The sequence below is a fragment of the Heptranchias perlo genome, chromosome 5, assembly GCF_035084215.1.
Source record: "Heptranchias perlo isolate sHepPer1 chromosome 5, sHepPer1.hap1, whole genome shotgun sequence".
In the NCBI taxonomy this organism is placed as follows: Eukaryota; Metazoa; Chordata; class Chondrichthyes; order Hexanchiformes; family Hexanchidae; genus Heptranchias; species Heptranchias perlo.
This window is the reverse complement of record NC_090329.1, coordinates 34,290,844-34,318,543: the sequence shown is the minus strand read 5'-3', so window position 1 is coordinate 34,318,543 and position 27,700 is coordinate 34,290,844. Positions and strand designations below refer to the sequence as shown.

The 27,700-nt window shown below is 45.6% G+C and overlaps 1 protein-coding gene across 1 annotated transcript in view; it reads left to right on the top strand.

Moving 5' to 3' along the window:
• Positions 1–27,700, top strand: part of eipr1 (EARP complex and GARP complex interacting protein 1) — a 96,142-nt gene that overhangs the window by 14,775 nt on the left and 53,667 nt on the right. Inside the window, exon 3 of the mRNA XM_067984207.1 lies at positions 22,456–22,588. Within this exon, the coding sequence (XP_067840308.1) occupies positions 22,456–22,588 (133 nt within the window). The remainder of the gene's footprint in view (positions 1–22,455; positions 22,589–27,700) is intronic.

Sequence of the window (27,700 nt, the reverse complement as noted above, 5' to 3'; positions counted from 1 at the left end):
CAGCCAGGGTTCATGCCTTCAGGAGAGAAGGGATCAGAGAAAAATTGGTGAGGAAAAAAATTAGAGAGTGGCCCTCTCTAATTGTGGTCTTTTGCCAAATAGTAGTGAGTATCTCTTCTGTCAGGCTTATGGGGAATAAAAATCAAGATTTCAGAAAAGCTATTGAAAAATTGGGAATTACAACTTGTTCTTTAGCAGTTTCCTCTGTGTCTTAATTTTCATTTCATAAATTTAATACTCTTCTGCAAGTTAAGTGCAGTATAGAGCAGTTAAATGTGCACACAAAATGACCTATAACTTATTAATGTGAAATCTGAAATATGCAAAATGGTTTCTAGGATTCCCATTAATTTAGAATAGTAAGCGTTCATAATTTACTAGCTCATGCTTAGCTTCAAGAAAAATACTTCGTTTTGAGATTGTAAATTCTTAATCGGAAGGCAGGAATAAAAAGGTGAATGAACGAGAAAGGTCTCGGTGAAAACTTTTAAATATGCTGGGATCACATCACTCCTTCCACTGTCTAATCCATCTATTGCTAATTCAAGGCTTTATGTAGGGAAATGTGTTTTAATTTGGCTCACACCTAGTGAAATAATTTCTCATAGTAGAATAGTCTAACATGAACTTCAGTTTGGCTAATACATTTTCTGATTTTATGACTAATAATGGAGGAAAATCTCTATCCTTTATTATATTGTTATACACTCACTTAAACTCATAGAAACGCAGAATGTTAAAACACAGAAACAGGCCATTCAGATCATCAAGTCCCCACTAATTATTTTTCTCCACATAAACCATTTACTCGAATCCCACTATCCTGTTTACTCCCCAAAACTTTTAATATTCCTCTTTTTCAAGGAATTTCTGTTAAATAGGGAGAAAAGATAGAAAAGTTTATGCATTAATGAGTGTTAATAGGGCTTAAAGCCCCATCATTTTTTTTCTCCTAAATTCTCTGCTAAACATTAAAAAAGTTAATAGATGATATATAGCAAAGCATGTTTCACTTGCATCTCTTCCACCTCCAAAGTCTTATGTTTAAAAATGTGTTTGTACTCCTTACCATTCATTAGAAAAGTCAAATTTCTTAACCAGAGATTCACCAGTTCAGATCTCTTTCCCTCCAGCTGCTCATAGGAACAGGATATGTCATTCAGCCCATTGAGCCTGATCCGCCATTCATTCACATCATGGCTGATCTGTACCTTGACTCTGTTTACCCTCCTTTGATCCACATCCATTAATACCCTTACCTAACAAAAATTTATCGATCTCAAGTCTTGAAAATTTCAATTGACCCAGCATCCACCACAGCCTTTTGAAGGAAGAGTTCCAGATTTCTACTACCCTTTGTATGAAAAAGTGCTTTCTGATTTCACCAAATGGCCTAGCTCTAATTTTAAGATTGTGCACCCTTGTTCTTGATTTCTCCACCGGGGAAATACTTCCTCTGTATCTTCCCAATCGAATCCCTTTATCATTTTAAACAGCTCAACTAGATCACCACTCAACCTTCTAAACTTAAGGGAATACAAACCACTTTTATGCAACCTGTCCTCATAATTTAGCTCTTTAAGGTATTATTCTGGTGAATTGGCGTTGTACTCCCTCCACAGCCAATATATCCCTCCTGAAGACAAATGGAATGTTGTCATTTATTGCAAGGGGAATGGAATATAAAAGTAGAGATGTTTTGCTACAGTTGTGCAGGGCATTGGTGAGTCCACATCTAGAATATTGTGTGCAGTTTTGGTCTCCTTATTTAAGAAAGGACATAATTGCTTTAAAGGCGGTTCAGAGAAGGTTCACTCGACTGATTCCTGGGATGAGGGGGTTATCTGTTGAGGAAAGGTTGGACAAGTTGGCCTGTATACACTGCAGTTTAGAAGAACGAGAGGTGATCTTATTGAAGCATGAGATCCTGAGGGGACTTGAAGGGGTAGATGCTGAGAGGATGTTTCCCCTTGTGGGAGAAACTAAAACTAGGGGCCACAGTTTAAAAATGAGGGGTCTCCCATTTAAGACTGAGATGAGGAGAATTTTCTTCTCTGAGGGCTTTGAGTCTGTGGAACTCCCTTCCCCAGAGAGCGTTGGAGGCAGGTTCATTGAATATTTTTAAGGCTGAGTTAGATGAATTCCTGATTAACAAGGGAGTCAAAAGTTATAGTAGGTAGACGGGAAAGTAGGGTTAAGGTCACAATCAGATCAGCCATGATCTTATCAAATGGCAGAGCAGGCTCGAGGGGCCGAATGGCCTACTCTTGCTCTTAATTCGTATGATCGTATGAAGTGAGGTGCATAAAACTGAATGCAGGACTCCAGATGGAGTCTGACCAAGGCTCTGTACAACTGAACCATAACTTCCTCCCCTTTGTATTGCAGCCTTCTTGAGATAAAAGCCAATATTCCATTAGCCTTTTTGATTACTTTTTATACCTGTGCGGTAGCTTTTAGTGATTTGTGTACTTGGACACCCAAATCTCTTTGCTCCTCCACAGTTCCTAGTTTCTCGTCATTCAGAAAAAAATTCTCATTTCTCTTTCTTGAATCCAAAGTGAATGACATCACACTTGCCTACATTGATCGCCGTCTGCCACAGTTTTGTCCACTCACTTAATCTATCGATGTAGCTTCCTGCTCCCATCGACACAACTTTCTGTGCCTCTTAACTTAGTATCATCTGTAAACTTGGATGTACAACTCTGCTCCTTTACGCCAGTAATAGCAGCGCAATCCAGGCAAACCAGCATAAAAGATCGGGGAATTTTAAACGTGAGTTACTCCCTAAACCATTCATGCTCGAGTTTCCGCAATCTTTTACGCTGGTTCAAGATCAGCTCAGCCAAATCAAGCCCTGCCCATGAAACTAGCCACGTCCCCAGGCCAATATTGCAAGTTTCTACCGGTTGCGCTGGTTTGGGAAGGCTCTTCAAATTGTGCTCATTTTCTTCGGCGCACAGGCACTAGTAGGCATGTTTTAAAAATATTTTCATGTCAAAAAATATTTAACTTACTAAGAAACTGACTAGTGTACACAAATGAAAGTAATAAATGGTTCAGTATAGTCTTTTAAGGTCATTTTCAGTGATTTTAAATCAATTTACTTAGAGATGGAGGACTGCACAGTCTTATTAAAAATGCTTTTTTTTGTGGTAAACCCATTTTCAGCTGCATTAATGAAACTGGACCAGGTTACCGCTCTTAAATACATTAATGAATACTTTTTAATGGAAAGAAAAAGAAACGATTCGTTCTATTACGTTGCCCGATTGCGCTGGTTCATGGAAGATTTTACTTTTGTGATTATGCAAATAATTTTTTTCAGAAATTTGAACTGTAACCCAACCAGCACAATTTCGGGTGCATTTTGTGCGCAATTTCCCAATTGCGTCCAAAGTGAAAAGTCTACCCCTTTATTCCTTCATCCAAGTCATTGATATATATGATGAAAAGCTGAGGTCCCTGTACGGAGAACACCACTTATCATATCCTGCCAATCGCAATACCTTTATTCCGATTCTCTAGCTCCTACCTCCCAAGCAATTACCAATACCTGTCACAAGATTGCCTCCAACTCCGTGTGCTTTTATTTTTGCTAATAATCCCTCCTGTGCGGAACTGTATCTAATACCTTCTGGAAGTCGATATAGACAACATGCAAAGACACTTCCCTATCCACCATGTTAGTGATCTCCTCAAAAAATTCGACCAGATTAGTCAGACATGACCTACCTGTCACAAATGGTTGAGTATATTCAAGACTGAGATCGATGGCTGTTTGGAAATTAAAGGAATCAAGGGATATGGGGATAGGATGGAAAAGTGGAGTTGAGGTAGAAGATCAGCCATGATCTTACTGAACGGCTGAGCAGGCTCAAGGGGCCATATGGCCTACTCCTGCTCCTATTTCTTATGTTAATCCATGCTGCCTCTTTGATCAGCTGAAACTTGTCCAAGTGCTAATTCACTCTGTCCCTGATGATAGATTCCAGCAGCTTCCCCACAACTGATAAACTAACAGGTTTCTCTCTCCCTTCTTAAATTATGGTTTGTCCATCATTGTCGATGATGACAGCCGATGATTCATCTCCAATTATTCTAGGATGTGGGTTCTCAAATGACTAAAGTCCGATTTTCAAGAGAAATGTTTTCCCATGCACAGGACATTGGATGTCAGATTTACCTAAGGGCTTATCTTTCCTTGATTTCCTTTGGGCTCTCTTTTCTTTGGCTTGCTTGATACAACTTGCTTCAAGCTTTGTCGCGCCATCGTGAATTACCCTTTGCCACTTTTTCCTGTCACAATTGTCATGCTCCTTCTTAAACAATGGAGTGACATTTGCAATCTTCCAATCTAAAGCCACAATTCCCGAACCTAGAGACCTTTGGAAAATTATGACTAACGCATCAAAAATTTCCTCACCTGTTTCTTTTAATACCCTGCGGTGGAAACCATCAGGTCCTGGAAAATTGTCTATCTTATGCCTCATTATTTTCCCCATGAACATTTTTTTTAACTTATATTAAATCTAAAAAGTTCCTCCCCATGACTTATTTTTCAGTTCCCTTGTACAGCTGGTATTTTGTTCTCTTCCTCTACTTTGAAAATGGATACAAAGGATTCATTTAAGTCTGCCATTTCCTTATTATCCATCATAATATCACCTGCGCCTGTCTTTAATGGGCCCACATTCCCCCTTACCACTCTCTCAATATATTTATAACAACTTTTGCTGTTAGCTTTGATATCCCTTGCAAGGTTTTTTCATATTCCCCTTTTGCACCTCTTATTACTTTCTTTGTATCCCACTCTTGCTTTTTGTAGCTCTCAAGGGTCTCCTGGATTTCACTTGCAGTTGTGTAAGCCTTTACTGTCTCTTACCTCATTTGTTGACCATGATTGCTTAACGACACAAATGGAGCTTTTGCCTTTTTTAGGGGTATGTGCTAGTTTTGTATTGTACCAAATATTTCTTTGAATACTTCCTACTGATTGTCTGTAGGTTTACCCATTAACAGTTCAGCCTAATGTACTGTGGTCAATTTACTTCTCATCCCTTCAAAGTCTGCCTTACTTCAATTTAAAACCTTGGTTTGTGACTCTTCCTTTTCCCTCTCAAACATAATATAAAATTCAATCATATTCTGGTCACTATTTGCAAGATATTCCCTTACCATCAGAATGTTAACTAATTCTGGTTTGTTACTCATCACGAAATGTACCATGACTTCTTTCCTTTTCGGTTCTAAAACACATTGGGCGCTAAATTGGGCCGTATGATGCCGCACATTTCCAGCGTGATGTGCGTCGAACTCCATCTTGGTATAGGAGTTAGCGTATGCCCAAATACCGAACGCCGGGAGCATATAAAGTAGGGAGAAAATGCGTGCCATCTGTGTGCAATGCTGATTTAAAGTGATGGACACCATTTTGGACCTTAATGCTCAACTCAACACACGGTCTTAACCACGCACACCTGAACGAGTCTTAGAATGCCTGGAGGACCCCCCCCCCCCCACCAGTGCTGTTTAAAGGGACGATGCAGGATTTGCAGGTTTGTTGCTGGATTATTGCTTCTGGCTGTTGGTGGAATAGGAAGTGTTTTTTGAAGGTCCCTATACTTACTGAGAGTTCCTAGAGTACATTGGAGAGTAGTTTGGCAGGTACTGCCTTATATAGAAACATAGAAAATAGGAGCAAGCATAGGCCATTCGGCCCTTCGGGCCTGCTCCGCCATTCAAAGTGATCACAGCTGATCGTCCAACTCAGTACCCTGTTCCCGCTTTTTCCCCATATCCCTTGATCCCTTTAGCATTAAGAAACATATCTATCTCCTTCTTGAATACATCTAATGACTTGGCCTCCATTGCCTTCTGTGGTAGAGAATTCCACAGGTTCACCACCCTCTGAGTAAAGAAATTTCTCCTCATCTCGGTTCTAAATGGCATTCCCCGTATCCTGAGACTGTGACCCATGGTTCTGGACTCCCCAGCCATCGGGAACATCCTCCCTGCATCTAGTCTGTCTAGTCCTGTTAGAATTTTATATGTTTCGATGAGATCACCTCTCATTCTTCTAAACTCTAGTGAATATAGGCCTAGTCGACTCAATCTCTCCTCATAGGTCAGTCCTGCCATCCCAGGAATCAGTCTGGTAAACCTTCGTTGCACTCCCTCCATGGTAAGGATATCCTTCCTCAGATAAGGAGACCAAAACTGCACACAATACTCCAGATGTGGTCTCACCAAGGCCCTGTACAACTGCAGTAAGACATCTCTGTTCCTCCACTCAAATCATCTTGCAATGAACGCCAACATACCATTCGCCTTCTTAACTGCTTGCTGCACCTGAATGCTCGTTTTCGCGACTGGTGTACAAGGACACCCAGGTCTCGTTGCACCTCCCCTTTTCCCAATCTATCACCATTCAGATAATAATCTGTCTTTCTGTTTTTACAACCAAAGTGGATAACCTCACATTTATCCACGTTACACTGCATCTGCCATGTTCTTGCCCACTCACCCAACTTGTCTAAATCACATTGGAGCCTCTTTGCATCCTCCTCAGAGCTCACATTCCACTCCAGCTTTGTGTCGTCTGCAAACTTGGAAATGTTACATTCCGTTCCCTCATCCAAATCATTGATATAAATTGTGAATAGCTGGGGACCAAGCACTGATCCCCGCGGTACCCCACTAGTCACTGCCTGACACCCAGAAAAAGACCCGTATATTCTTACTCTCTGTTTCCTGTCTGTCAACGAATTCTCAATCCATGCCAGTATATTCCCCCCAATCCCATGTGCTTTAATTTTGCACACTAGCCTCTTGTGTGGGACCTTATCAAAAGCCTTCTGAAAATCCAAATACACCACATCCACTGGTTCTCCCCTATCCTACGAGTTACATCCTCAAAAAACTCCAGTAGATTTGTTAAGCATGATTTCCCTTTAGCCCCATTAATTTCCCTAGCACTATTTTTTTACTAATACTGGTTTCCTTCAGTTCCTCCCTTGATTCCCTAACATTTCCGGGAGGTTATTTGGGTCCTCCTTTGTGAAGACAGAACCAAAGCATGTGTTTAATTGTGCTGCCATTTCTTTGTTCCCCATTATAATTTCCCCCATTTCTGACTGTAAGGGACCTACATTTGTCTTCACTAATCTTTTTCTCTTGACATATTTACAGTCAGTTTTTATGTTCCCTGCTAGTTCACTCTCAGACTCTGTTTTCCCCCTCTTAATCAATCTCTTTGTTCTCCTTTGCTGAATTCTAAACTGCTCCCAATCCTCAGGCATGCCGCTTTTTCTAACAATTTTATATGTCTCCTCTTTGGATCTAATACTATCCCTAATTTCTTTTGTAAGCCACGGCTGAGCCACCTTTCCTGTTTTATTTTTGCGCCAGACAGGTATGAATAATTGTTGTAATTCCTGCACAAGTTCTTTAAATATTAGCCATTGCCTATCCACCGTCATCCCTTTTAGTAAAGTTCCCCAATCTATCATAGCCAACTCGCACCTCATACTTTCGTAATTTCCTTTATTTAGATTCAGGACCGTAGTTTCGGATTCGATTACTTCACTCTCCATCTTAATGAGGAATTCTATCATGTTATGGTCGCTCTTCCCTAAGGGAACCCGCACAACATGATTGTTAATTCATCCTTTCTCATTGCACAATACCCAGTCTAGGATCGCCTGTTCTCTAGTTGGTTCCTCAACATATCGGTCTAGAAAACCATCACGTACACATTCCAGGAATTCCTCCCCCACAGTATTATTGCTAATTTGGTTTGACCAATCTATATGTAGATTAAAGTCACCCATGATTATAGTTGTACCCTTCTTGCATGCATCTCTAATTTCCTGTTTAATGCCTTCCCTACATCTTCACTACTGTTTGGGGGCCTATAGACAACCCTCACCAACGTTTTCTCCCCCTTGGTGTTTCTTAGCTCCACCCATACAGATTCCACATCATAATTTTCCGAGTCAATATCCTTCCTCACTATTGCATTGATTTCCTCCTTTACTCGCAACGCTACCCCACCTCCTTTCCCTTTTTGCCTGTCCTTCCTAAGTATTGAATACCCCTGGATGTTCAGTGCCCATCCTTGGTCGCCCTGCAGCCATGTCTCCGTAATCGCAACTATATCATAACCGTTAATATCTGTCTGCACTGTTAATTCATCTACCTTGTTGCGAATGCTCCGCGCATTAAGACACAATGCCTTTAGACTTGGCTTTTTAAGATTGCTCGTCATCTTGGTATTATTTTGCACTATGGCCCTATTTGTTTTTCGCCCTTGTTTTCTCTGCCTTCCACTAGTGCTTCTTCCCTTTCTGTCTTTTGTTTCTATCCTTGTTTCCCCCTCCTCTGTCTCCCTGCTCAGGTTCCCATCCCCCTGCCATTCTAGTTTAAACCTTCCCCAACAGTACGAGTAAACACCCCTGCGAGGACATTGGTCCTGGTCCTGCTCGGGTATAACCCGTCCCGCTTGTACAAGTCCCACCTTCCCCAGAACCAGTCCCAATGTCCCAGGAATCTAAATCCCTCCCTCCTACACCATCCCTGCAGCCACACATTCATCCTGTCTATTCTCTTGTTCCTATACTCACTAGCACGTGGCACTGGTAGTAATCCTGAGATCACTACCTTTGAGGTCCTGCTTTTTAATTTATCTCCTAACTCCTTAAATTCATCTTGCAGGACCTCATCCCTTTTTTTACCCATGTCGTTGGTACCGATATGGACCACGACTACTGGCTGTTCACCCTCCCCCTCCAGAATGCCCTGCAGCCGCTCCGTGACATCCTTGACCCTAGCACCAGGGAGGTAACACACCCTCCTGGAGTCACGTTTGTGACTGCAGAAACACCTATCTGTTCCCCTAACAATTGAATCCCCTATCACTATAGCCCTGCCCCTTTTATTCCTCCCCTCCTGTGCAGCAGAGCCACCCGTGGTGCCCCAAACTTGGCTCTTGCTGCTTTCCCCTGATGAACCATCTCCCCCAACAGTATCCAAAGCGGTATATCTGTCTGAGAGGGAGATGGCCCCAGGGGACTCCTATTCTACCTGCCTAGTCCTTTTACTCTGCCTGGCGGCTATCCATTTCCTTTCTGCATGGGTAATCTTTACCTGCGGTGTGACCACCTCACTGAACGTGCTAATCACGATAGTCTCAGAATCGTGGTTGCTGCACAGTGAGTCCACCCACAGCTCCAGCTCCGAAATACGGTTAGTCAGTAGCTGCAGCTGGGCACACTTCCTGCACACATGGTCGCCAAGGACACTGGTAGTGTCCATGACTTCTCACATAGTACAGGAGGAGCATATCACGGGTGCGAGCTCTGCTGCCATGACTTGCCTTAGATTTACACTGCGTTCACCTCTCAGATTCCCCACCCGCTCTCGGTCTCTCCTTTTATACTGTGCTCACCTCTCGGACTCTCCTCCTGCTCTCGGAATCTTCTGCCTCACCTGTGACATCGCACACAATAGTTTTCTCTTGTTGCAGGTCTGCTGCTGCTTTTATCCCCACTCTCAGTCTTCTGCTGCTCAGGTCCACCGCAACGTGGAAAAAGTTAGGAAAACCAAGGTAAAGCAGCACCTCCTTCCCCCACTTCACCGAACTCCTCCACTCACCAAACTCTCAGCTGTCCACTCGGTGCTCCGTTGCACTTACGGTTTGGAAAGTTATAACCGTGGTTGAACAACGTTCCTGGCAACCATGGGTGGTCTGCTAGGGCTCCCGCTGGCCGTTGAGCACGACTGGGAGCATGCAGAGAGGCCACACACCTGCAGAAGGTTAAGCGCGAGGAGAGGGAGGACGAGGAGGCGCAGGGCACTGAGCAGGAGGCCATATCCAATGAGGGCCTCTGGGACCAATTCTTTTACCCCCAACAGTATATCGCCGTTGCTTCTTTGTCGCTCGGTCAAAATCCTGGAACTCCCTTCCCAACAGCACTGTGGGAAAACCTTCACCACACGGACTGCAGCGGTTCAAGAAGGCGGCTCACCACCACCTTCTCAAGGGCAATTAGGGATGTGCAATAAATGCCGGCCTCGCCAGCGACGCCCACATCCCATGACCGAATAAAAAAAAACATGACCGAGGAGGATTGCATCCGACGCCTGAGGTTCACCAAGGAAGCCGTGACCGAGATCTGTCAACTGGTGCGGCCAGAACTGCAGCCTCAGAGCAGGACAAGAACAGCATTGCCTATGTCTGTGACAGTCACTGGCGCTGAATTTCTACGGCTCAGGATCATTTCAGACCTCTGCTGGCGACATGTGCAACATTTCGCAGTATGCAGTGCACTGCTGCATAAGGCAGATCGCAGATGCACTGTACCAGATGAGGAACAGGTTCATCACCTTTCCTCTTGACAGAGACAAGCAGAACGACAGAGCATGGGGATTCGCTCGCATTGCTGGCTTCCCAGGGTGCTATTGACTGCAGACACATTGCCCTGCGTGCCCCGCATATCAACTCAGCCGTCTTCGTCAACCAAAAGGGCTTCCACTCCTTGAACGTGCAGCTGGTGTGCGACCACACGCATCGAATCATGGAGGTCGATGCCCGCTACCCTGGGAGCAATCACGATGCCTTCGTCATGCGGCAGTCCAACGTGCCAGCTATCTTTCACCCACCTCGGCAAGTCAAAGGCTGGCTACTGGGTGAAAAGGACTATCCCCTCACGCTATGGCTCATGACTCCGGTCAGGAGCCCACGCACATGTGCACAGCAAGCCTATAATAAGAGTCATGCTGCCACACGCAACATCGTGGAGCACACCACAGTCCTCCTCAAACAACGCTTCCGCTGCCTGGACCTGTCTGGAGGAGCCCTGCAGCACTCTGCTGAGTGGGTGGGCAGATTCGTGGTGGTATGCTGCATGCTGCACAACCTCGCCATCATGAGGGACCAGCCTTTGCCACCAATGATCGGAGAAGATCCTGAGCCAGAGGTTGAGGTTGAGGAGGAGGAGGAGGAGGAGGCTCAGGGGGGAGGAGCCGGAAGAGGAAGTGGAGGAAGAGGCAAGGGTGCAACAGGGACCACACTCATTGTCTGCAAGTGCTCGCCTGATCCGTGCCCGCCATCAATAATGTCAACTACATCCCCCAACTCACCACAGTCCTGCACTCCCCACCTTTCCACTCCCACAAGACAATCAAATCGCCCTCCATCTGATTGCACGTTGGTTTCCCTCTCAGCTCATCACATAAATAAAAACCACCAACAAATGCAAATTCAGTCACACTTATCAATTAATAAATGAAATTATGGAAACAGAACTATTCACCCTTTTGCATTCCCTTACTGCCTGTTGTTTGTGTGCCTTTACCTATCCCAGTGTTCCCACAAGGTGCTTCCCCAGTGGCTGGAGCATGGGTATTGGGAGGCTGCTGGCCTTCAATGGAGGAGCATGCAGATGGCCTTGGAGGACGATCTCAAGCAGCTCTGGGCCGGGAGGGCCCGTCTTAAGACTGCACCATCTCAGCATGGGCTGCAGCAGTCAGGCCTGGCTGGCCAATAGGCAACAACAAGGGCAATGGAGGAGTGGCAGGGGTGGGAGCAGGAATTCTGTCGTCCTGCCATGGTGCCACTGCCGCACTCCTGGGGCGGCACCTCAGCAATCCTGGTGATCAGCTGGAGGACAGATTGCTGTAGTGCTGTGATACCCTGGAGGCCCTGTTCCACAGTGGTCCCCAGAGCCATGATAGCAGCAGTCTGAGCAGCAAACGTAGCTTGCAGACCTTTGATGACATTGGTTTGTGCTGCAATGGAAGCCGTGATATCGGCTATCGGACACTGCATCATGGTGGGTTCCACAGGTATGCTGATGGAGGTGACTACCCATTCCATGTTGGAAAAGGTGGGCTCCAACCTCTGTGCAAAGCCCTGTGCCAAGTTGGAGCGGGACTCCTCCATGCCCCTTGTCATTGTGTTCAGGCTTTCTGGCAGGCTTTCCAGTGCCCACAAGCATTTGGTGGTGTACGCCCATCAGCCGTCTTCTGTAGCCTGGCTTGTCGAAGTTCTCATCTGACTACTCTGCAGCAGAACTAGTGAGCAAACTCGCCCTCCGGCGAGCTGGCACCAAGGGTATCCGTTCCCCCCGCCCCGGCTCCTGCGCACTTGTGCCTGGTGTCTCATCACGTAAAAATCCCTCCTCGAAACTAGCCTGTAAACGACTTGTAGTGTCAGTATCTGAGCTGGTGGAAGTGAGTGTCAGATCGAGTGACAGTGTGGCTTTAGCGTCCCTCTCCTTCTCCTCCTCAGACGGTGCGGCTACGTGTTCTTGGGTATCTGCAATGATGAAGGGAAACAGGTTGAGTTGTGGAGCAGGGAGAGGAGCAAGTAAGACGTGCGTGCCGACAGCATCCGCAGCACGTGAGTCAGAAAAGATTATGGGAGGAGGAGGGAGGAGGGAGATGTGGGAAATGAGAAGGAGCATTGGATACGCAGAGACCCCCTTCAGTGGGACCTCCAGCGCGGCATGATGTCATGGCTGAAGTGACAGCCCGCCCTATGATCCGAAGCACTGTCTCCTCTGGGGGGGGGTGAGGATGTGTAAGCGTCCCCGTCCAACCTCAGGTCTCTCCTGCTGCCGGCTGTTTTGTGCCACCTTCTCCTGCAAGACAGAGGACAGTGTGTCAATGAGTATCCTGCAAGGTGTGTGGGTGATGTGCCTGTCGTGGTCGAATAGCTGCCAGTGTGTGTGACCTGTGAGTGGTGGTTTTGTGGCTTGCAAGTGTGGTAGTATGTGCGGGTGAGATGCAGTTTGCCGAGTGCAGCATTGCGTATGGATGGGCAGTGTCTGTTGGTGGGTGGGTGACGGGGTGTGATGCATGGAGCAGTGGTGCAGTTGGTAGGATGTGCCACTTGACACTTGCATTCACTCACCTTGACCACTCGTCAAATCATTGAACTGCTTTCGGCACTGCACCCACGTGCGTGGTGCTATGCTCCTGGCGTTCAATTCCTGGGTCACAGCCTGCCAATGCCTGCGGAGCTGCAGTCTGGAGGGTCTCCTGCCACCCTGCGGGTACATGTTGGCCCTCCTTTCATTCATCCCTTCCACTAGGGCCTCCAGTGCATCATCTGAGAAGCGTGGGGCCCTCTCTCGTGCCGGTCCTGCCATCCTTGTGGCCATCTTTCCCTCCTCCGAGTGGACTGTGCATGTCCCATTTAAAAATGTGCACCTGCACCTTTAAGAGGTACAGGCTGCCGATTACGTGCGCTGAGCACGCCCCATTTTCGGCTTCCTCATTCTCCGTGCAGCCTCTCAGCAGCGCGGGTAATGCGGCTGCACGGAGATGCCATGGTAAGTAGCAGGCAGCTGGTTCACATGCTGCCTGCATAGGGCCATCGGGCATGGGGTAATAGTGGATCCTGCTACCCACGCCCGAAAATGGGCCCTATCAAATTTTTTCCCCATTGTCTTGAATACATTCTAGTGATGTCACTGACTAGGAGGACCTGCATGCACTCAAAATAGCCCTATTTGCTTCACAAAGATAAGGTAAGATAAATAAAGATGAAGGAAGCCATTCAGGCCGTCGAGCTTATCCTTTCATAGAAACCTATAATTTTCCCCATCATTGTCTAACAACAACAACTACTTGCATTTATATAGCGCCTTTAACGTAGTAAAATGTCCTAAGGCACTTCACAGATGTGTTATCAGACAAAACTTGACACCAAGCCATAAAAAGAGATATTAGGACAGGTGACCAAAAGCTTAGTCAAAGAGGTAGGTTTTAGGATGCAACGTAAAGGAGGAGAAAGGTAGAGAGGAGGAAAGGTTTAGGGAAGAAATTCCAGAGCTTAGGGCCTAGGCAGCTGAAGGCACGGCCACCAATGGTGGAGCAAAGGAAATCGGGAATGCGCAAGAGGGGAGAGTGCACTGGATACAGCAAAGGATGTGGGCTCCAACAACATCCCGGCTGTAGTGCTGAAGACTTGTGCTCCAGAACCAGCCGTGCCTCGAGCTGAACTGTTCCAGTACAGTGACAACACTGGCATCTACCTGATAATGTGGAAAATTTCCCAGGTATGTCCTGTCCACAAAAAGCAGGACAAATCCAATCCGGCCAATTACTGCCCATCAGTCCACTCTCAATCATCAGCAAAATGATGGAAGGTGAGGTCGACATTGCTATCAAGCGGCACTTACTCACCAATAACCTGCTGACCAATGCTCAGATTGGGTTCCGCCAGGACCATTTGGCTCCAGACCTCATTATAGCCTTGGTCCAAACATGGGCAAAAGAGGTGAATTCCAGAGATGAGGTGAGAGTGACTGCCCTTGACATCAAGGCAGCATTTGACCGAGTGTGGCACCAAGGAGCTCCAGTAAAATTGAAGTCATTGGGAATCGGGGAAAACTCTCCAGTGGCTGGAATCATATCTAGAGCAAAGGAAGATGGTAGTGGTTGTTGGAGGCCAATCATCTCAGCCCCAGGACATTGCTGCAGGAGTTCCTCAGGGCAGTGTCCTGGGCCCAGCAACCTTCAGCTGCTTCATCAATGACCCTCCCTCCATCATAAGGTCAGAAATGGGGATGTTCGCTGATGATTGCACAGCGTTCAGTTCCATTCGCAACCCTTCAGATAATGAAGCAGTCCGTGCCCGCATGCAGCAAGACCTGGACAACATCCAGACTTGGGCTGATAAGTGGCAAGTAACATTCGCGCCAGACAAGTGCCAGGCAATGACCATCTCCACAAGAGAGAGTCTAACCACCTCCCCTTGACATTCAACGGCATTACCATCACCGAATCCCCCACCACCAACATCCTGGGGGTCACCATTGACCAGAAACTTAACTGGACCAGCCACATAAATACTGTGGCTACAAGAGCAGGTCAGAGGCTGGGTATTTTGCGGCGAGTGACTCACCTCCTGACTCCCCAAAGCCTTTCCACCATCTACAAGGCACAAGTCAGGAGTGCGATGTAATACTCTCCACTTGCCTGGATGAGTGCAGCTCCAACAACACTCAAGAAGCTCGACACCATTCAGGACAAAGCAGCCCGCTTGATTGGCACCCCATCCACCACACTAAATATTCACTCCCTTCACCGTGGTTGCATTGTGTACCATCCACAGGATGCACTGCAGCAACTCGCCAAGGCTTCTTCAACAGCACCTCCCAAACCTGCGACCTCTACCACCTAGGAGGACAAGGGCAGCAGGCACATGGGAACAACACCAACTGCATGTTCCCTTCCAAGTCGCACACTATCCTGACTTGGAAATACATCACCGTTCCTTCATCGTCCATAAGACCATAAGAGATAGGAGCAGTAGTAGGCCATTCGGCCCCTCTAGCCTGCTCCGCCATTTAATGAGATCATGGCTGATCTGATTTTTACCTCAACTCCACTTTCCCGCCCTTTCCCCATATCCTTTGACTCCCTTGCTTATCAAAAATTTGTCTAACTCAGCCTTGAATGTATTCAATGACTCAGTCTCCACAGCTTTTTGGGGTAAAGAATTCCAAAGATTCACAACCCTCTGGGAGAAGAAATTCCTCCTCATTTCCGTCTTAAACGGGCAACCCTTTATTCTGAGACTATGCCCCCTAGTTTTAGATTCCCCCATGAGGGGTAACATCCTCTCAGCATCTACCCTATCGAGTCCCCTCAGTATTTTAAATGTTTCAATAAGATCTCCTCCCATTCTTCTAAACACCAATGAGTATAGACCCAACCTGTTCAACCTTTCCTCATAAGACAACCCTTCCATACCCGGAATCAACCTAGTGAACCTTCTCTGAACTGCCTCCAATGCAAGTATGTCCTTCCTTAACTAAGGGCACCAGAACTGTACACAGTACTCCAGGTGTGGTCTCACCAGCACCCTGTACAGTTGTAGCATGACTTCCCTGCTTTTATATTCCATCCCCTGAGAAATAAAGGCCAATATTCCGTTTGCCTTCTGGATTACCTGCTGCACCTGATGTTGACTTTTTGTGTTTCATGTACGAGGACACCCAGATCCCTCTGCACCGCAGCATTTTGTAGTATTTCTCCATTCAAATAATAGTTTGCATTTTTATTTTTCCTCCCAAAGTGGATGACTTCACATTTTCCCACATTATATTCCATCTGCCAAATGTTTGCCCATTCGCTTAACCTGTCAATATCCCTTTGCAGACACTTTGTGTCCTCTTTGCAACTTGCTTTTCCACCTATCTTTGTATCATCAGCAAATTTGTCCACAAGACAATCTGTTCCTTCATCCAAGTCATTGATATATATTGTAAATAGTTGAGGCCCCAGCACTGATCCCTGCGGCACCCCACTAGTTACAGATTGCCATTTTGAAAATGACCCTTTTATCCTGACTCTTTGTTTTCTGTTAGTTAGCCAATCCTCTATCCATGCCAGTATATTACCCCCAACACCATGAGCTCTTATCTTGTGCAGTAATCTTTTATGTGGCACCTTATCGAATGCCTTTTGGAAATCCAAGTATACTGCATCCATTGGTTCCCCTTTATCCACCCTGCCCATTACTTCCTCAAAGAACTCTAATAAATTTGTCAAACATGATTTCCCTTTCATAAAACCATGTTGACTCTCCTTGATTGTATTAAATGTCTCCAAATGTCCTGCTACTACTTCCTTAATAATGGATTCCAGCATTTTCCCAATGACAGATGTTAGGCTAACTGGTCTATAGTTACCTGCTTTCTGTCTCACTCCCTTCTTGAATTGGGGTGTTACGTTTGTAGTTTTCCAATCCGCTGGGACCTTTCCAGAATCTAGTGAATTCTGGAAGATTACAATCAATGCATCCACTATCTCTGTAGGCACTTCCTTTAAGACCCTTGGATGCAAGCCATCAGGTCCAGGGGACTTGTCAGCCTTTAGACCCATTAGTTTACTTCGTACTTTTTCTCCAGTGATAGTGATTGTTTTTAGTTCCTCCCTCCCCTTTGCCGCTTGATTTTCTACAAATATTGGTATGTTATTAGTGTCTTCTACTGTGAAGACAGATACAAAATATCTGTTCAATTCCTCTGCCATTTCCTTGTTTTCCATTATTATTTCCCCAGTCTCATCCTCTGAGGGACCAATGTTTACTTTAGCTACCCTCTTCCTTTTTATATACTTGTCGAAGCTTTTACTGTCAGTTTTTATATTTCTTGCTAGTTTACTCTCATAATATATTTTCTTCCTCTATTATTCTTTTAGTCATCCTTTTGCTGGTTTGGAAAGTTTTCCCAATCTTCGGGCTTACCAGTAATCTTTGCCATGTTGTATGCTTTTTCTTTTAACCTGATACCATCCTTGACTTCCTTAGTTAGCCATGGTTGGTTCACCCTTTTTGTGGAGTCTTTCCTCCTCGCAGGGATATATTTTTGTTGCGAGTCATAAAATATCTTTTTAAATATTTGCCACTGCTTATCCACCATCATAACATCTAATCTGTTTACCCAGTCCACTTTCGCCAACTCTGCCCTCATTCCTTTATAATTGCCCTTATTTAAGTTTAATACAGTAGTTTCAGACCCAAGATCCTCGCTCTCAAACTGGATGTGAAATTCTATCATGTTATGATCACTGCTTCCCAAGGGATCCTTTACTTTGAGATCATTAATTAATCCTGTTTCGTTACCCATTACCAGATCCAAAATGGCCTGTTCCCTGGTTGGTTCCCCGACGTTTAAGTCTAAGAAACAGTCCCTAATATACTCTATGAACTCCTCCTCAGGGCTATTTTTGCCAATTTGATTTGTCCAATCTATATGAAAGTTAAAATCGCCCATGATTATTGCATTACCTTTTTTACAAGCCCCCCTAATTTCCTGATTTATATTTTGCCCTACAGTGTAGCTACTGTTAGGGGGCCTCTATACTACTCCCACCAGTGATTTCATTCCCTTGCTATTTCTTACCTCCACCCAAATTGATTCGACATCTTGATCTTCTGAGCCAAGATCGTTTCTCACTATTATACCAATTTCATCCTTTATTACAGAGCTACCCCACCACCTTTTCCTTTTTTCCTCTCCTTCCGAAATGTTAAATAACCCTGAATATTTAGCCCCCAACCTCGGTCACCTTGCAACTACGTCTCTGTAATGGCCACGAGATCATACCCATTTGTTTCTATTTGTGCCGTCAATTCATCTATCTTATTACGAATGCTGCGCGCATTCAGATAAAGAACCTTTCATTTTGACTTTTTACCATTCTTTCCTACCCCGGCCCCATTTGCTAGTGCACTCTTATGTTAGTACGCTCTGTCCCTTCCTGACACACTTTTTGTCATTACCCCCATCACTTTCCTGTACTACTTCCTTGTCTTTTCTCCTTATTAATATAAACTTCGCCCCACCTGAGCACCCCCCCCCCCACCCCTGTTTAGTTTAAAGCCTTCTCTACTGCCCTAGTTATTCGGTTTGCCAGAACACTGGTCCCAGCATGGTTCAGGTGAAGCTCATCCCAACGGAACAGCTCCCTCTTTCCCCAGTACCGATGCCAGTGCCCCATGAATCGAAACCCACTTCTCCCACACCAATCTTTGAGCCACGCATTCATCTCTCTGATTTGATTTACCCTGTGCCAATTTGCTTGTAGCTCAGGTAATAATCCGGAGATTATCACCTTTGTGGTTCTGCTTTTTAGTTTAGTCCCTAGCTGCTCAAACTGCCTCAGCAGAACCTCTTTCTTAGTCCTACCTATGTCGTTGGTACCTACGTGGACCATGACAACTGGATCCTCCCTCTCCAAGTTTCTCTTCAGCCCTGAGGAGATGTCCTTATCCCTGGCACTGGGTAGGCAACACAGCTTTCGGGACTCTCGCCCTTGGCTGCAGAGAACAGTGTCTATCCCTCTAACTATACTGTCGCCTACTACAACCACATTCCTTTTTACTCCCCCCACTTGAATGGCCCCCTGAACCACGGTGCCGTGGCCAGTTTGCTCATCCTCCCTGCAGTCCCTGCACTCGTCCACAAGGACTGCAAGAACCTCGTATCCATTGGACAAGGCTGGGTCAAAATCCTGGAACTCCCTTCCTAACAGCACTGTGGGAGAACCTTCACCACGTGGACTGTAGTGGTTCAAGAAGGCGGCCCACCATCACCTTCTCAAGGGCAATTACGGATGGGCAATAAATGCTGACCTTGCCAGCGACGCCCACATCCCATGAATGAATAAAAAAAAGAGCTGGAGTAGCGCAGAGATCTCGGAGGATTGTAGGACTGGAGGACGTTGTAGAGATGGGGAGGGCTATTGCGGGATTTGAACACAAGGATGAGAATTTTAAAATTGAGGTGTTGCCAGACCTGGAGCCAACGTAGGTCGGCGAGCACAGTGGTGATGGGTGAATAGTACTTGGTGCGAGTTAGGATATGGGCAGCAGAGTTTTGGATGAGCTCAAGTTTACAGAGGGTGGTAAGTGGGAGGCCGGCAAAGAGAGCATTGGAATAGTCAAGACTGGAGGTAACAAAAGCACAGATGAGGGTTTCAGCAGCACATGGGCTGAGGCGGGGCATAGACGGGTGATGTTATGGAGGTGGAAATAGATGGTCTTGCTGATGGAGATGATATGTGATTGGAAGCTCAGCTCGGTCAAATAGGACGCTGAGGGTGCGAACCGTCTGGTTCAGCCTCAAACACTGGCCAGGGAGGGGGATGGAGTTGGTGGCTAGGTTGGCTACATTGGTTCCCAGTCTGGTAACGCCCCGATTTTAAAATTCACATCCTTGTGTTCAGATCCCTCCATGGCCTAACCCCTCTTGAATTTTTGTCTCCACTGCTATACCCAGAAGGCCCTTCCAGGTGATAATCACTGTGTTCTCAAATGCTTTGTGACATCAGTGCTGAATTTGCCTTTTACCAGTTTGTACACATGTCCCCTTGTCCTGCTATTACATTTTAACATGAAGTAGCGCTCAGGATTAACCTTTTCTATTCCACTTAATATCTTACATACCTCTGTAAAGTCCCCTTTTATTTACCTCCTTTCAAGGCTGAGCTTTTCTAACCTTTCCTCATAACTTAGTTCTTTAAAACTAGGAATGAGCCTTCTGGCCTTTCTCTACATCACTTCCAGGGCTTGAATTTTTCCCCTGAGCTTCACTGACCAGAACTGAATGCAGTACGCAAGGTATGACCTGACCAGAGCACTCTACAGCTTCTGCTTGACTTTAATAGGGCCTGCAAATTTACACTAACTGGCAACACAAATTATTGATCGTAGACTTTCCTTCTCTTATTTTTGGTTAAATTTCAAATTTACCTGCTCTTCACAAGACATGATGTGGAGATGCCGGTGATGGACTGGGGTTGACAATTGTAAACAATTTTACAACACCAAGTTATAGTCCAGCAATTTTATTTTAAATTCACAAGCTTTCGGAGATTTTCTCCTTCCTCAGGCAAATGATCTTGAAACATTTGCCTGAGGAAGGAGAAAATCTCCGAAAGCTTGTGAATTTAAAATAAAATTGCTGGACTATAACTTGGTGTTGTAAAATTGTTTACAATTCACAAGACATGTGAGGGTAGATTTTTCCTGGGTCTGCATGCAGGCGCACTGGATCTCCTGGGCACAGCAAACATAAGAAAATCGGGCCTGTCAAAACACCAGAATTTAAAGGAACCTGCCCGATTTTCGTTCATTCAATTAAATAGAAGGACAATTACATTTTTTTTATTCATTCATGGAATGTGGACATCACTGGCATAGCCAGCATTTAAATGAATTCCTTTACAGTTATGTACTCCAACCCACCCAGTTTTCTGATATTTGCTATGCTGAGATGATCCATTACTCCTAGTGCAGACCCAGGAAAATCTCCCCTATAACCTGTTGTCAGTTTTGAAAATATTTATAGGAACAGGAGTAGGCCATTCAGCCCCTCGGGCCTGTTCCGCCATTCAGTTAGATCATGGCTGATCTGTAGCTTAACTCCATCTACCTGCCTTGGTTCTTTTACCTTTAATACCCTTGCCTATCAAAAATCTATCAATCTCAGTCTTGAAATTTTCAATTGACCCCCAGCCTCAGCAGCTTTTTGTGGGGGGAAAGTTCCAGATTTCCACTACCCTTTGTGTGAAGAAGTGCTTATGACATCAACCCCGAATGGCCTAGCTCTAATTTTAAGGTTATGCCCCTTTGTTCTGGACTCCCCCACCAGAGGAAATAATTTCTATCTACCCTATCAAATCCTTTAATAATCGTAAACACCTCAATTAGATCACCCCTTAATCTTCTATACTTAAAGGAATACAAGCCTGGTCTATGCAACCTGTCTTCAGAATTTAACCCTTTCACCTTCTGGTTAATCTGCAATGCACTCCCTCCAAGGCCAATATATCCTTCCTGAGGTGCAGTGCCCAGACTGAATGCAGTACTCCAAATGGGGCCTTACCAGAGCTTTATATAACTGTAACCTAACTTCCACACCTTTGTATTCCAACCCTCTTGAGATAAAGGCCAACGTTCCATTTGCCTTTTAAATTATTTTTGTTCCTGTCCACTAGCTTTTATTGGTTTTCTTATTAAATGATATTACAGATATGAATGTGAGCAGCACAATAAGAAGTTGTGGAGTTACGAAATCAATGGAATGAAAATCAGGCAGGTTCTACAACGGGCGTGTGATCCGCATCGCCATATTATCGCCCATGCGATGAAGATGAAAATTTGCCCCACTGTCTCTGACCCATATGGACTAGAGTGGTCCTGGATTTGATCTCCAATTTGTGCTGAGTTAACTGACCTCAGCCGGGGCAGGGTTAGGACCACAAATAGTCATGGTGCCAAAGGGTTGGGGAATAGCAAATCGGCCTGCGTTTCCACTTCTGATAGCTATCCAACAGTCCCAGCTGGAAGTACATGTATATGACATCGAGTGAGAACAGAATTAAATATCCTGCCAGCACACACAGTCGAGGATCATGCATCATGCATAAATAATTGCCACTTGGGTGAGACACCTGAGGGGGATTACTGCCTGTGGAAATGTACCTTAGCAAGAGAGTCATTGCCTTCAGAAGAGGGGTAGAAAAAAATTAGAGAGGAAAGAAAGGATAGTTTCTTTATTTTAAAAAAATCGTAGTTGTCATCAGTGTTTGTAAAAAGTAATAAGTATACTGTATATAGATATGAGATGAAATTCTTTGATCCAAATGACAGTATCAGCTCACGAAGATCCTTTTAGTTCAATGTATATTGATTAAATTATCCTTGACCGGAACAATGACTTCTAGCTTCAGTGCACCACCCCATGAAACCATACTTCTTTTCCTCAGACTCCTGACTGTGTTCTTGAAACTAGCCCTGCACTCCAAGGTTGCTATTGATCAAACCTAATGCCTGATGCTCCATTCCCTAATCTGGAAGGTAATTTTTTTTTAAGCCTGGCAGCCACTGTGTCATTACTAATTTATGGATGTGGATTATTATGTTTTTAGATTCACATCATAGATTTTGATGATGAAAATAACATTATTAACAAGAACGTCCTTCTGCATCAAGTAGGAGAAATATGGCACATGAGTACCAGCCCTGCGGATAAAGGTGTATTGGCAACTTGCTACAATAAAAGTAAGTGTAGTGAATTGATTTGACCATTGACCCATTGGATAAAACAGGCTAGATTTTAAAACAGCAAGAATTTATTCTGCACATTTGCATTTCATGAATACAGACATTCAGTAAATGCAAAAGTACAAAAACTCAATGCAATGTTTTCCTCTTTTTGGATTTTGTAAATTGTTTACACCAATCATAAGTATTTTTCCCTCAGGTTGCTTGATTTTACAAATGTAGCTTATCCAGCTTTTAATTTTTTGTGTGTCAGTCTGTCTATAAATTTGATTGATCAACATTTCTAATATCTCAATACATCAATGGATATTCAGAAAACTATCGCTGTTAGTTTCAAAAAAACTTCATAATGAATTTGAAGCAATTCTGGTATCAAGACTGGAAAAGAAATTAAACGTTTCTAATGCAATAAATTAGCTGTCATGCTAAAGGTGTAACTTACAGCAAGTGAAAACACTGCTTACGATCTTATTGTGTGCTTAAGTTGTGACGACAGCGTTTGAGCTACAAGAGTTGCACACTCCAAGCCGTAACAAAGAAACCAATCTCTTTATAAATAATAAAATGTGTAAAAAGTCCAGTTGCCATGTTTTTTTTAATTCATTCATGGGATGTGGGCGTCGCTGGCAAGGCCAGCGTTTATTGCCCATCGCTAATTGCCCTTGAGAAGGTGGTGGTGAGCCACCTTCTTGAACCGCTGCAGTCCGTGTGGTGAAGGTTCTCCCACAGTGCTGTATGGAAGGGAGTTCCAGGATTTTGACCCAGCGACGATGAAGGAACGGCGATATATTTCCAAGTCGGGATGGTGTGTGACTTGGAGGGGAATGTGTAGGTGGTGTTGTTCCCATGTGCCTGCTGCCCTTGTCCTTCTAGGTGGTAGAGGTCATGGGTTTGGGAGGAGTTGTCGAAGAAGCCTTGGTGAGTTGCTGCAGTGCATCCTGTTGATGGTACCCACTGTAGCCACAGTGCGCCGGTGATGAAGGGAGTGAATGTTTAGGGCGGTGGATGGGGTGCCAATCAAGCGGGCTGCTTTGTCCTGGATGGTGTCGAGCTTCTTGAGTGTTGTTGGAGCTGCACTCATCCAGGCAAGTGAAGAGTATTCCATCACACTCCTGACTTGTGCCTTGTAGATGGTGGAAAGGCTTTGGGGAGTCAGGAGGTGAGTCACTCGCTGCAGAATACCCAGCCTCTGACCTGCTCTTGTAGCCACAGTATTTATATGGCTGGTCCAGTTAAGTTTCTGGTCAGTGGTGACCCCCAGGATGTTGATGGTGGGGGATTCGGCGATGGTAATGCTGTTGAATGTCATGGGGAGGCGGTTAGACTCTCTTGTTGGAGCTGGTCATTGCCTGGCACTTGTCTGGCGCGAATGTTACTTGTCACTTATGAGCCCAAGCCTGGATGTTGTCCAGGTCTTGCTGCATGCGGGCACGGACTGCTTCATTATCTGAGGGGTTGCGAATGTAATAACATTTGAGTGGCAGCTGGTTACCAGAAATTCATTGTGTGCGGCAACTGTGTCCAACTTGCCTCTTTTAATTCTTTTTTCGAAAAAAAAAGTGCCCAAAAACTGCACACCATTCCAGTGCACTCCCAGCATGAGTCTGCTAGTGGTGTGGCGGAAGGCCCAGGAATTAGGCATCCCCTGTTACACACCACCTCTGTAGGCAAGATTGCAAATTTAGGGCCAGTTAGTGCCAAATTTAATGCCAGTTACTGCCAAATTCTGTGCTGGGGACCTGCGGCACTAGTAATTAGTTTGATACATCCGAAACATATTTCACATAGGACCTTTGCAGCCAATAGTTTTCATCAATAGAAGGCATTCATTCCTTCAGTCTGGACTGCATTTTGTCACAGGACGTAGAAGTGAAAGGATAATGTGCTAATCTACTGTATGACTCGGTCTGTCTTCCTTTGATTTTTTTTTTATTTTAAAACTTTCGATCTCTCTTTGAAATGAAGATCAGTGCTTCCCCAGTTGACTGGCGGAGACCGAAAATTCACCACAGCCAAAACTGTAGCCACAAATTCACAGGCTGCCATTCCATGTTAGATTGTACTGGGGCACCAATAAGCTATAGTATTTTGAAAGGCATCTTCAGTTGATTGTAGAACACCCAGTGTGGTATCATTTTGAGGCATTGGACAGTTTGACTTGGTAGCTTTATTAGCTAATGTGACTTTTTAATGTTTTCTGCCATTGAATTAAGTTATAGGCCTGGAGAAGGTTCCAGAGATAGGATGGAGCAGGCCATGAAGAGACTTACACACGAGGATGAGAATTTTATATTGGAGGCTTTGGAACCAGTGCAGGTCAGCAAGGACAGAAATAATGGGTGAGTGGGATTTGGTGCGGGAGTGGATACCAGCAGGAGCGTTTTAGATGAGCTGACATTTACAGAACATGGAGGATGGGAGGCTGTCCAGGAGAGTCTTGGAATAGTCACACCATGGATGAGAGTTGCGGAAGCAAGGGCGGAAGCAGGTGATGTTACATAGGTGGAAGTAGGTGGTATTTGTGATGGAGAGGATATGGGGTCTGAAACTCAGCTTGGGTTTGAATAGGACCGAGATTGCAAACAGTCTGGTTCAACCTGAGACAGTGACCAGAGAGAGAGATGGAGTTAGTGGCAAGAGTACAAAGTTTGTGGTGGGGGGGGCCAAAGACGATGGCTTCGGCCTTTCCTATGTTTACTGGAAGAAACTGCAACTCATGCAAGACTGGATTTTGGGCAAGCAGTCAGCAACATAGAGGCAGTGGAGCTGTTGAGATAGGTTGTGGAGAGGTAGCGCTGGTTGTTATCAGCATGGAAAGTACCCCATCTCCATGGATGATGTCCCCAAGGGGCAGCATGTTGATGAGGAAGAGGGGAGGGTGGTCAAGGATAGATCCATGGAGGACTCCGGAGATAATGGTGCGGGGATGAGAAGCCAATGCTGGAGATGCTCTGGCTACAATCGGCAAGAGTGGAATCAAGCAAGATCAGTCCCATGGTGCTGGGTATTGGAGGAGAGGTATTGGAAGAGGATGGTCCATTCAACCGTGTCAAAGACTGCAGTAGGGATGAGTATTGATAATGCACCATGGCCACAGTCACAGAGGATGTCATTTGTGACTTTGGTTAGGACTGTTTCAGTGCTGGGCAGGGGCGGAAATCTGATTGGTAAGATTCAAACGTGGAATAGTGGGAAGATGGACACGGATTTGGGAGGCAACAACACATCCAGGGACTTGGGAGAGGAAAGGGAGCTTGGAGATGGGACGGTAGTTTGCAAAAATCAATGGCGGTGGACAATTAAGAAACTAATGGGAGACTGAAGCATTTGCACACATCTTCAGCCAGAAGTGCCAAGTCAATGATCCTTCTCAGCCTCCTCCTGAGATCCCCACCATCACAGATACCAGTCTTCAGCCAATTCGATTCATTCCACGTGACATCAAGAAACAGCTGAGTGCACTGGACACAGCAAAAGCTACGGGTCCCGACAACATTCTGGCAGTAGCACTGAAGACTTGTGGTCCAGAACTAGCCGCACCCCTAGCCAAGCTGTTTCAGTATAGCTACAACACTAGCATCTACCTGACAATGTGGAAAATTGCCTGGTATATTCTGTCCACAAAAAGCAGGACAGACAAGTCAAGGGTGCTTTTTTTTAACAAGTGGGTGATGACAGCTGTTTGACGGGAACAGTATATGAGGAGAAGGAACCATTTACAATGTCAACTAGCTTGGGGGCCAGGAAGAGCAGATAGGTGTCAGCAGTTTAATGGGAATGGGATCAAAGGGGGAAGGAGGTGGGTCTCATGGACAAGATGAGCTCAATACCCTTCATTTTGCAGTTTACTATTTTTGCCAGCTGTGTTTAATATCTTAAGCTTCTTAATATTAAATTCCATTTATTTTTCTGCCCAATTGCAAAGTCTTTGTACGTCCCTTTCAAATGTCAGCTGTGGCTCAGTTGGTAGCACTCTTAAATTGGGTCAGAAGGTTGAAGGTTTGAGTCCCATCCCCGGGTTTATGGCTGGCAATCTAGGTTGACACTTCAGTGCAATGCTAAGGGAATGCTGCATTGTTGGAGGTGCCATCCTTTGAATGAGACATCAAACGGTTCCAGTGATTGAGGTGGACGTCAATGATTCATGTCATTATTCCAAGAAGAGCAGGGAGTTCTGTCATACTGGCCAACAATGCTCCCTCAGTCACCTAAAACAGATTAACTTATCGTTGATCGCATTACCTGACACAGAATTGCTGACACATTTGCCTACATAACAATAGTCACTGCACTTCAAAAGTAATTCATCACATAAGAGACATTTCAATGTGATCAGACACTGTGGGCTTGATTTTAAAACCAAGCCGGGAAGCGGGCGGCGGGGGGGGGGGGGTTCAAATTGAGGACGGGAAATCCCAGACGTCCTTACGATTTTGACGTAAGGACGTCTTTTCTTTGTCGGTTTCCCATCCGACTGACCGGCCGAATTGACAGGCTGGTCTCAGTCGGACGGGAGACCAGCCATGGAGAGGATGTGTTCAAGTAAGTCTGCAGGGAAGTCTTTGTTTGTATGGATGGGATGGGCACGGGGGGCATGGGTGGGCATGGGGGATGGGTGGGCATAGGTTGGCACGGGTCATGAGTCATCGGGGGTCAGTCGCGGGAGAGTGTTGGGATCAGGGGTCATCGCAGGTGTCCACGATCGTTGAGGGGGAGGATTGGGATCGGAAGATCGGGGTCAGGGGGAGGGTCAGGATCGGAGGATCGGGGGAAAGGATCGCGGTCCGGAGGGAGGGTCGGGGTCGGAGGAGAGGATCGGGGTCGAAGGGTCGGGTGTCCGCGATCGTTGCAGGGGGTCGGTGCAGGTAGGCTTGCTGGGCCTGGGGAAAGCACTCCTGCTCCTCCAGGCCCACAAGCTGTGCCTTTCCAGGCATCTCGGTCCATCACGCCTCCTTTCATGAGGCGTATAACTGAAGGCCCGGGAATCCCGATCCCCCCAGGGTTAAAATCGGAAAATCCAGAGAAATGGAGGCCCTGGTGAAAACTGGAAATGGGCGGATTGAGGGCGGGTCTGAAATGGTGGCAGTTTTCAATGCCCCACCAGCCCCA